Source organism: Lepisma saccharinum, chromosome 18, assembly GCF_977018435.1.
Source record: "Lepisma saccharinum chromosome 18, izLepSacc3.1, whole genome shotgun sequence".
NCBI lineage: Eukaryota > Metazoa > Arthropoda > Insecta > Zygentoma > Lepismatidae > Lepisma > Lepisma saccharinum.
In genome coordinates this window covers 55,727,386-55,739,574 of record NC_139246.1, presented here as the reverse complement: position 1 = coordinate 55,739,574, position 12,189 = coordinate 55,727,386, and the positions used below count along the sequence as shown (strand labels likewise).

Below are 12,189 nucleotides of genomic sequence, written 5' to 3'. Positions count from 1 at the left end.
GACTTTTACTTTGGGGATACCTCAAAGAACGAGTGTATGTTAATAATCCTCAGAAAATCCAACAGCTCAAGGAAAACATTCTGGCAGAAATCTAAAGAATAACACGTTGAACAATGGCAAGTGTAATGGCGAATGTTGTGCCTAGAGCTCGTGCATGCAATGTCAATAATGGTGCACATTTTCTTGAAATAATTTTTCACACGCAGGTGAAAGAAATCACCCATGTGTAGTGTACATAATACCAGGAAATCAATAAATGCCACCACCATCATATGACGAAAGGTATGCTCTGTCGAAACCCAGTCGTGACTTATGACCTATCCTGAATATTAATCACACAGGAATTAATTAATGGTCTTCTCACTGACGTCGCCACCTTATGATATTTTCCCTTTGAACTCTTTCCTGAAAACTCTTGCTCTCACTCTAAAACAATGTCTTATTTTTACTCCAGAGTTCCCTTCTGCTTGCAGCTTCATTTTTCTTATTGGTGATTTTATTTTCTTTAGTCTTGATGAGTTTCAAGCAAATATTTTATTTTAATTTGTGAGTCAAATCGTATATTTCACTTTTGATAACTATGTTACAAAATATACATTATTGCAGGTGGTGTCTCACCCAATCAGACAATCAATCAGAACAGAGTTACCACGAGAATGCCCTACTTTCCAATAAATTTTACACTTATATACGTAGCATGTACCTTTTCCATTGCATATTTTTCACCGAATAAACGCCAATTTGCTGGGTGAGAAATGAATTACAGTATGCTTCATGTTGTTGAAAGCAAGCTTTTCAGTTGTTACCTTCTGATTTCAACATAAAAGGTTCTATACAGTGTGTTCCAAAACTAGCTTCACTAATTGTGTTAATCGATTTCTATAATTGCGCCTGATAATTATAAATAATAATAAAACCAATAGGACATGTTTTGAAATGTTAAATACAAATAAGCAAGAAATCAAATATGAAAAATATGTATTACATACTCCAAAACAATATTTTACAGTGAACATACACATAACTAATGAAATATGGCTTATGCTAAGCCACCAGCGGAATGCGTTGGATGCAAGTTGTGTCCGTGTTTGTGCACGATGGCGTTAAACCCATTGTGCTTGTCTGCGTAGTAGTTGACAGTGCGGGTGCTGCCATCTGGCTCCACGAGGCTGTACTCTCCCTTCACGACGTCACCATCACGTACTTCGTGCTGGCTCTTGTGGTCGCCCGTGTGGTGGTCGCTCACTGAGTACTTGAACTCATACTTCGGGTACGCCTGAAAGAAATATCGGATAGTTTAATTTATCTGTTCCACTTGAGACTGAACATGTAATATCTCAAATGTCATGGTGTTTCATGGTGATTTTATATTGTACTTTATTCTTTTGTAAATCAACTTTATTCTAAGTTAAACAGAAGCTTGACTTACAGTTTAAAGTGGGATCAAAGCACTGCGTAATGTACCCGCACGAAGAATTAGTATCGTGACGTCTTAATTGCAAGACGATATCGTTAGCCACTGCTATATAGAGGAGTCCCAAGGGTTTTAATTTTCATATTTCCGACACTTGATCTCTGATTAGTATCCAAGATAATGGCCTGAATGCACCATTTGAGGAAAAATATTGCTTATGGTTGTTAATAAGCATTTCACACATCTTGAAAAATGGATATTGCTTCTATTTATTGACGATTAGACAAGTGAATTATAAATTGTATATTTAGAATCGGGAATCTTAGTATTTTGTATTACACATCATCGCAAATCATTGCATCACCATGTTGCAAAACATGTCGGGTTTGGATATTACTTTCATATTACTTGATACTTAGAACAATGAAGTGAATTAATGTGAAATTTACATAGAAAAATATGAATTCATTTTCGTGTAACTTTGCCTTTACAATTTTTTCGTGCTGAAAATGATGTCAGTCATTTATCCACACAGTCACAATTTTTTCTCAACACTCTTCAATCAAACTGTTTGCAAGAGCCCAATGTATGTTCACTTTGGCAACGGAATTTATTTTTTAACCTTCCCGAAAATGTATTTATACTCAAGATGCAAAGAACTATTGTCGCAGTTGAATGCTTTTCCTTAACTTAGGAAAAAAATTGGATTTTTCAAATAAACGTATTATTCGGAACTAATTGTCTTCTGTCCACATACTCCACGATTCCATTGTAATTACTTTACTTGAGAAGAGTCATAATACAGGGTGATGTATAAATTTGGCTTCTTAAAATTTAAAGAAAAGGAATGGTGCTAACTTCCATAAGCATGTTGCTTCTAGAGCCATAATTGCAAACAAGTTGCTTTTCATGTAATCCGACATTCAGCGTTAAGAAAAATGCCTTGACATCAACTGCTCGTTACCATCCACACCGCCGATCTATATCAATACAAAGGGCACCGGTTTGTTAAACAGATGACAGTAAAAAAGTGTTACCAACGTCATGAGGAACATTTTCCTCAGTAAATAAAAACGCATTTTTATTGAGACACCTGTATAAAGCTTCTGCTTTACTGAATAAGAATTTCCCAAGCATAAAAGTCATTACAATCAGAATAATTTGATTGGAGATCATTCCAAATTGATCAATTCTGAAAAGCTAATTTAGTACATTACGGTATACATAATATTTATGGAAATAATTCCCAAATATAATTCCCATAATATATGTAGAACACCGACTACCTAGATTTTAGTTCTGCAAGAAAAAGTCGAGTTTCTAATACGTTTGTTATACGTATACTAACTCAGTGTTAGTTAATATGTACATAGTTAAAATTTCTTACCCGTGTAGTAAAAGTAAACTGAGTTTTAATTTGAAGTCAAATTTCCGCATACAGCTTAAACTAGGATTCTAAACACTATATGCCTCCGCCATGTATTGATCCAAAGAACTCTTGATTACAAGACGGCGACGTTACCACTACGCCATCGGAGAGGGTCACATTTTAAAAGAGTTATTTTTGAGATAACCAGCATATATGTAATTAACAAAATATATACAGATTTACCAAATTCTTCATCGACTTTCTATGTGGTGGTATTTTGCTTTCATAATTTGTAAAGTTAGTATTATTATGAAGGTTGACAACTACTCACATAATAATCCACGTGTTCTACCGGTAAAGGACGAGCTGTGGAGAGAGCAAAGACAGTGACGAAGACGAGAATCTGTAAAGAACATATCAGAAAAAATACAATTCTGCTCGAGGCAAATTTAACATAAATTAAGTTATAATTATTGGCAATCATAATGGAAGTTATCTTGCAATTGAAATATCATTTGATAGAGTAGTACTACTTCAACTATACTTTTAAGAATCGGGGACATGTTATAACGTTATTAGAATGGTGTTTTTGAATTCTTTAGGGATGTTAATATAATTATGCATTCAATGCGATATTTGCAAAGAATAAAATTGCCATAAAATACAACATATCAGTCCGTGTAAACTTTTATGTATTATTATATTTAAGCATTGATAATATATATTACTAGATTCTAGTTGACAATGTGTAACATAAGAGTATGAGTAATGAAAGTATGTGTTAGGAAAATGTGTGCTGCTACGAATCTAGCCCTTTATATTAATGCTCCTCACGTCTATTTCATATCACTATTCTACATTTTGGGTTAATGGCGATAAACAGGACATTGAAAAACTGGCCCTAAAAGTTAAAATTAAACTGCTTCTAAGCATGTGTTACCAAAACTTAACTGTTATTTGTATAGTCAGATTGACTCATTAAATAAGAACATTATTATTTTTATGTTCATTACATCTCACAAGCATCTGGGACCCAAAGTATTTGGTACTTCACTACTGGTTACATTGATATATATGGCCCCTACTTCTACAGGATCACTAACATAACATCATATTTCTTGAGTAGTTTTGTAAACCTCTTTAATTTTTTAACAACCTTATCTAATATAACACATCTTAAATATAGCATTTTGGTTCCAATTACAACCAATGATACATCCTGTGAAGGTTAGTAAAGCAACAATACTCACTGCGAACACCTTCATTGTTGATTTCTTTGGGTGGATCTGATGCAATTGTAAATAAATCTACCTTTATATACCGTGTCCAGATGGCGAAAGTGGGAGATATTGCCTGTAATACATGGAACATGGCACGTGGAGGAAAAAGAATGTGTTGGATTCTTTAATTGACCTAGTGATGATACTGATAGTTATTCTTTCTCTCCTTCCGCGATGGAAACGGATTACAATAGGACACACCATTGTTACGAATCACTTTGACATTCTCATCCTCCATAGAAGAAACACGAGAAATGCAGACATTGTTATTTACTCTTTTGAACAATATTACGTTGGGCTCTAGTTATTTGTACGAAAGGTGGTCCTTCATGGTAAATTTTCTTTCCAGGGGTTCGTCTAATGTTCAAACTCGTACAAAATATATATTTTCGGACATATTTGGAAGTTCAATTTTAAACATTGTAAATATAAATTATTATTGAACTCAATCAATCTTCAGAGACATATTTAAAAAATAAAGTAATTAATTTGGTAAAAAATAATTACATCTTAGTGACAAATATTGAAAGCAGCTTGAACAGAGATGCAAGTTCTTTTACAATCACTACAAGTTACACATTGTCAACTAGAATCTAGTAATATATATTATCAATGCTTAAATATAATAATACATAAAAGTTTACACGGACTGATATGTTGTATTTTATGGCAATTTTATTCTTTGCAAATATCGCATTGAATGCATAATTATATTAACATCCCTAAAGAATTCAAAAACACCATTCTAATAACGTTATAACATGTCCCCGATTCTTAAAAGTATAGTTGAAGTAGTACTACTCTATCAAATGATATTTCAACTGCAAGATAACTTCCATTATGATTGGCAATAATTATAACTTAATTTATGTTAAATTTGCCTCGAGCTGAATTGGTCGACCTGTTTAACGTTCACGCCCCATTACGAACGGTTAGGGTGACGAAAGAGCCAGCGCCGTGGCTAACGGATAATCTTAAGCTGCTCATGAAACTGAGGGATGGTGCGCTGCATAAATACAAGCGAAGCAAATTAATTTTACGTTGGGACGAATATAAAAGATTAAGAAATTTTACCACCTCTGTTATGAGGCAAGAGAAAAAACCCTATTTTTCTTTTATTGTAAATAACAATAAGAGAAATTCAAAGAATATGTGGAATAGCCTGAAAACAATTGGTATCGGTAGCAAACGGAACGCGGGAGAACTTCCGCCTCACCTGAGCAGTCTCTCTGAAATTAATAAACATTTTGCAAATGTCTACGACAGTGTTCCTCGAGACAACGCCATTATTGCAAAAGAGTGCAAGTATTTCTTAGAGAACTGCTTTCAAAACGATGCAAAAGAATTATCCTTTCGCCAGGTTCAAGATTCTGAGGTTGAAATGGCAGTGTACAGCATTCGATCAAATGCTGCAGGAGTGGACAACATTACGTGCAAAATGCTTAAACTGGCCCTTCCCTTCATACTTACGGCACTCACGCATACCATAAATTTTTCTCTGAAAACCAGCCAATTTCCAAATGCATGGAAAGAAGCTCGAGTTATTCCGCTCCCCAAAAAGCAGACGTTAACCTCTCTAAGCGATTTAAGACCAATCAGCATTCTATCAATATTTTCAAAAGTCACAGAAAAGATAGTATCTATACAATTAAAAGAGTACATTGCAAAATATAAAATCTTACCTGATTCTCAATCAGGTTTCCGTACTTCTCATAGTACAACCACGGCATTGTTATCTGTCACGGACAATATTTTACGTTCGATTAACGATAAAAAACTAACTATACTAGTATTATTAGACCTTTCTAAAGCTTTCGATCTTGTCAATCATAACCTTCTCCTAGCAAAAATGAAATACTACAGTTTTTCGAAGCCTGTAATAAACTGGTTCCAATCATATCTACACGAAAGAAGACAAAGAGTTTTTTACCCTGCCGACACCGGATCATCACCGATAACATTAAACGGAGGAGTCCCGCAAGGTTCCATTCTGGCCCCCCTTTTATACACCTTATACGTCGCTGATATATCAAAGACCATCAGCCATTGTAATATACATTGTTACGCGGATGATACGCAGTTGATGATATCGTCATCACCATCGGATTTGTTAAACAAGATAGATAATCTAAACAATGATCTACATACCCTTAACAAGTGGCTCACTGCAAATGGGCTCGCAATTAACCAGAATAAATGCGTATACACAATTTTAGGCTCTAAGTATTATCTTGAAAAAGTAAATTATGATACAATTAACATCAAAATTAAAAATCAAAACATAATTTATGCACCAACCGTTAAAAATCTAGGCCTTACTTTTGATCCCAAACTTTCCTGGGCAGGGCATATCTCAGCGCAATGCACAAAAGCACTAACAATAATGAGATCACTCTACACTAGAGAAACGAAATTATATCTCATCGAAACCCTAATATATCCTATTTTCGATTACTGTGATGTGGTGTACGGCACGAATTTACAACGTAAAATATCGAACAGAATACAAAAAATACAGAATTCTTGCATTCGTTACGTTCTCTCGATCAGGAGAAATCAGCACATCCTACCCTTGCTCAATACATACAAAATCCTTAACATGTCTAGGCGACGCCTTCTGCATCAGTGTTCTACAATATATAAAGTATTAAAATTGCAAAAACCTAGCTATCTCCACGAGAAACTGGCATTTAGAAATTCCATACATCCATACAATACTAGAGGTCGGCGAAAAATCGACATTCCCCGCCACTCTGCTGTCAGTTTCGAAGGCTCTTTCTCCCTCTGGTCTGCAAAGGTTTGGAATGCTCTTCCCGATTATGTTTCTTTTGCTACAACACCCAAAAACTTCAAAGAACAAGTCGTACTATTTTTATTGCAAAGACAACAATTGAGCATTAGCTCGTACGGCTAAGCAACAGGAATCAAGTAAAGTAAAACCATGTATTTTGCAAACACTTATCTGACACAACGAATATTTATTTCATCCTGTATGCATGCTATTTTAGTATCGATTTGGAAATTGCGTATGTACACGTGTGTATGTGTGTGTGTGTGTGTGTGTGTTAATGTATCTGTCATTGTATTCTCTTATAATTTTATTATTTTTCATTTATGTCAAATTCATTCATGTTTTGTTATTTGATTTCAGTATTATTCAGTATTATAAATATATGTATTGTAACTTTTATTAACCAGAGTTAGGTGGTAGAGCAGCCTAAGGCTGAATCTCGCTCTGTAGTAAATAAAAAGACTTTTCAATTCAATTCAATTCAAAGTTACACTGTATATGCGTGAGTACACTTTAGTGACGATTTAATTGACTTACTTGGAATCACGTACGTATTAATTAGGGATAGACTAATAAAATTGTTTGATACTATTTTTTTGACATTGATTAATAATATAGAAGAATTGTCAAGGTTGGCGTAAATTAAAACAAATTTTCCTAAATTTTATGTTTTCAATTATTTTGAAATTATGATAATAAATATAACAAAACAAATTTTTTGAACGGACATAGGATACTAAAGTTTTAATGTGAAGCTTTACTGTAATTCTCTTTAAATTGACATTGTTAATTTATAATGCATGTATACTTATTGTCATTGATTGTACAAAAAGTATGACTGGAAGCGCTATATCAAATATATTAAAGATGAAAAGGACATATTTAAATTTAGTTTGTATTAACTGAAGGTATACATATTTTCTTCAAATTATAAGTTAGGATAACTGTAAAAGGTCCTTTCTACTGTTATGGTTGGCGCCCTACATGCTGGCAAGGGAAGTGCGGAGCGGGGAATACGCAGCAGAGCAACCAGACAAGAGCGGTGGTGCCGAGAGTTATGACGTCGAGAAGAAGAAGTTCTCCCACAACTCGTTCTACAGGCAGCTGCCTTTCTTATCTCGCTGGATAGGTCGCTGCCCCGCTCCCCACTTCTTTTGCCAGCATGTAGGGCGATCGCCGTAAGACTGGAAAAGAGCTTTAGTAAATATAACTTCGGAAAAACTGGGTTACACCTACCAAAAGATACAGAAAGTAGTAGAGGGATAAGAACTTTTCTAAGCCATACTTGGTACGAGGACTCAATGGTAAACCTTTTTTGACGACGTTTTTGTCGATTTTATAGCATTGCAAATCTGTGACTTTTCATTTCGTACTTCGTACGAGTGTCGTAATTTCTTTCGAGTTAAAGTACGTAACACCTACACCCACGCACACCCACGCACACCCACGCACACCTACACAAATTTACTTCCGGTTTACTTCCGGATTACTTCCGGCCTACTTCCGGTTTACTTCCTGTCTACTTACGGTCTACTTCCGGTCTACTTGACAGACACCTGTGGGTTTTTATAGTTTTTTATAAGTACATATATTTTGGGAGTTCAAAGTAATACTTCGTACGAGGCCTATTGTTTTCATTAATTTAACTACAATGGAAAACCTATTTTGATGATGTTTTTGTTGATTTTATACTATTGCAAATCTGTGATTTTTCATCTCGTACTTGGTACGAGTGTCATAATTTCTTACGAGTTAAAGTACGCAACAATGCTATGGCTCGTAAGGTAAACTATTGCGCAATGTTTACGCAGCAAGTTATTACGCAGACCCGTATCTAGCGTGTTGTTGGTTATGACGTAATGGGTATCTTCTCATTGACTTACTGTTTCGGATGTTTTCATCCGCGCTTATGTTACTTAAAGGGTTTTCGCATTACAGATCAGTCAGTATCGTGAGAGTGTTTGAAGAGTACGGATGTGTTGTTGCAGTGTTAAAAGTTAAGCATTTAACTTATTTTAAAGCTACATACTATTTATTTATTTATTTTAAGTTTAAAAAAAGTGTATCAAGTGATTTTTTCATAGTAATTTCGATCAGCTTGAGTTTTGGTGTATTTATTATTCTTTTATACTTAGTACAAATATATATTTTATATATAATAAAAAAATAGCTAATATAAAATAAAACGTCATGAATATTTTTGGGTTTAAAAAGCAACAACATAATTAGCCTGTAGAGACAATTCCAGTAAACATGGATGTATTTAGAGAAATTTATCATCAATTGAAAGGGTTACTTCTTCTTCACTTGACTAGTATTTGGTCTCATGTTGACGAGGATACTGGAAAGCACTTATTTGTATTTAATAATAACTTATCATCATATAAGTTACCTGTTAGTGGGAAAATTCAAATAAATGTTTCTCCACCGAATGCGGCAGTTTTGCATATAGGTCGAAATTTGTATAGAATTAAACATAGTACATTACTTCCTAATACGTCTTATGATGTGGAAGCTGGTGAATTTTTGTATGCTGAGATAATGGGAGAGTATGACAAATTGATTCCTCTGTTTATCGAAATAAGAATATTCCATCCTCTTATTAATATATAAAATACCTAAAAAACAAAAAAAACATGGATATATTTGGTAATAGAAGGCGACAGTAGATTCCAGATAATTCCAGCGAGATTGCTAGTTTAGATGCACGTATAAAGAAACTGAAAACAGATTTTCTCATATTACAGAATTCGCTAAATCTAAATATTCAAGCAGAGATTACAAATCTTCAAACTCAACTGATTGATCCTATAGTAAAAATTGATGGAGAACTCAAATCTTTGCTTGAGAAATATACTAATTTAGCTTCAATAAATAAACTTCAGAACTTAGAAGAGAATATTGCCAACTTGAAAAAAGAACTTCATAAATTTAGACAAATCCAGAGAACGAATTCCGAACAGCTGAAACAGCAATTAAATGACCAGGCAACTAGTATTCGTACCAAACTGCAAACCATCATCCAGAATATCAAAACTCAAGAAGAATATGAGCAGGTAAATGCTAATATTGCTAAATTGCAAGAACAGTTTCAATCTTTCAAAGTTCCTACATTGCAAAGTATCAAATCTGAATTACAGACAGATGAACTGCATACAGCTATAACAGAAGTTCAATCGAAACTACAGACATTGGAAGATTTTATCAATAATATATCTTCATCTTCTGAATTAAATGCTATTGCTCGGAGCGTTGCCGGCATCAAATTACAGTTGGAGACTTATGAAGATTTTGGGACGATACAAGGTACCATAGCTCACATAGAAGATACTATGGCAACTATGAGAAATGAGCTAACAAGTGTACAGGAAACTCAGGAATCGAAACTGCCTGGCATTACTGATATTCTAGCTATTGTTCAACAGCAAGTTTCTAAACTTGAAAGCTTTAATACTGAATCAGAATTATCGCATTTTCATCATCTTATTGACGACATTCAGAGTAAATTAGAGACACTGCAACAGTCTACACCTACGCAGGATGACATAACGCAACTGCAAGAAATTTTGAAAAATGCAGCTGATGCAACAGAACTCGATGCTATAAAATTAACTCTTACCACACTTCAGAATACTGTAGCTGCTTTGCCTACTTCTCAGGAAATCAGAGCTATGAGGAGAGCAGTACATCGAATTTTTAAATCTGAGTATATCAAAAACATTCAAGCATAAATTGCGCAAATCAGAGAAACTGTTGCTACTCTCCCCAACAATCAAATAATTAACGAACTACATGCATTATTTACAGAAATCAGAAGTCAAGTACACGATCTTGCTGCCCAGAGTTCAAAATTGAAACTTGTAGAAAATTTACAGGAGATTATTTCTAATATTACGTTACAAATTACTACTCTTGAAGCAAGTCAAGAATCTGCTTTATCAGGTTTTGCTACTCAACTTCACGATCTCAAAGAGGAATGTAAACAACTGTATGTTGATGTAAAAATCGAACCTAACTACGATGAGTTGGTGCGTACTATCAACGAACACTTGGAACCGGTATTAAGCAGACTAGATGACGTAGATACACGTCAATATTATTCTATGGAAATTGTTAGGTTACAAAGTGTTCCAAATGCTCGAGGGCACTGGACGTACGCCAATGCTGGCAATGTTTACAAATTATATCCGTACACTCATTTGCATGAATTTTTTGTTGATCGTAGTTTACGATTTCTGAAGTTTAGTTCTCTAAAACATGAAAAACATATTGAAGTTCCTCAGTTTACTATAGTGCGAAAAGATGGTATATACAAGGCAGTTCAAATACCTATTGGATACTGGGATGAGTCTACCAATAAATATAAAGTACATGACTACGAGCAATTATCAGTTTTTGATATTGAAATTGGTGACAAGCTAGTATTTGACATAAAGCGGTTATACCCTGAGGACAATCCATTTTATGCGATATTCTCACTTCGAACTCGATGTCAAGACAAGATACAGTTCATGAATTACACAAACCAGCCCGTCGCAATTACAAGCGATTAAGTGTAGTAACAAAAGGTATAAACGAATTCTTCCAGGCTGATCTGATCGAGATGGCCCCTCCAAGGGGGATTTTAAAATATTTGGATAAGATAAATCATGGTTACAAATATATGCTTAGAGTTATTGATACCTTTAGCAAATATGCATGGGCTGTTCCCTTAAAATCCAAGACTGGTACTTGTGTTACCAAGGCTTTTAAGTCGATATTTAGTGAGGGAAGGATACCAAAATATTTACGAACAGATAGAGGGAAAGAATTTTACAATTCTACATTTGCTAAGTTAATGCAACAACATAATATTAAACATTATTCTACATACAGTGATCTGAAAGCTAGTATAGTGGAACAATTCAACAGAACATAAAATAATCGCATGTGGAGACAATTTACTCTACAGGGCAATTATAAGTGGGTGCAAATTTTACCCGAGCTAGTCCATGATTACAACAATACAGTACACAGTACTATTCATATAAAACTTGCTGAGGAAACCAAATCTGATGAGGAACGATTGATTTCTACTGTTTATTGTAAAAAGTATAAATATACTACCAAAAAGTCAAAATTTATAATAGGGGATCAGGTAAGGGTCAGTAAATATAAACAGTTACTAAAAATTGGAGTACGGAGTTATTCTCAGTGGTTCATGTTTTACCAGGGAATTGAAATACATATATAATAAAAGATAATCATAAAAAAATATTGAAAGGGAGATTTTATGAAGAGGAACTTAGTAAAACAAAAATTCGAGATACATATCTAATCGAGAAAATATTGAAGA

At 34.3% G+C, this 12,189-nt stretch overlaps 1 protein-coding gene across 1 annotated transcript in view; it reads right to left on the bottom strand.

Moving 5' to 3' along the window:
• Positions 1 to 961: 961 nt before the first annotated feature.
• The window catches only part of LOC146002289 (uncharacterized), a 75,787-nt gene continuing 64,559 nt past the window's right edge, over positions 962 to 12,189 (bottom strand). The window contains exons 4-6 of the mRNA XM_083139997.1: positions 4,034 to 4,069; positions 3,115 to 3,186; positions 962 to 1,276 (exon numbers count right to left, since the gene is read on the bottom strand). Of these exons, the coding sequence (XP_082996123.1) occupies positions 1,040 to 1,276; positions 3,115 to 3,186; positions 4,034 to 4,069 (345 nt within the window). The 3' untranslated portion in view covers positions 962 to 1,039. The remainder of the gene's footprint in view (positions 1,277 to 3,114; positions 3,187 to 4,033; positions 4,070 to 12,189) is intronic.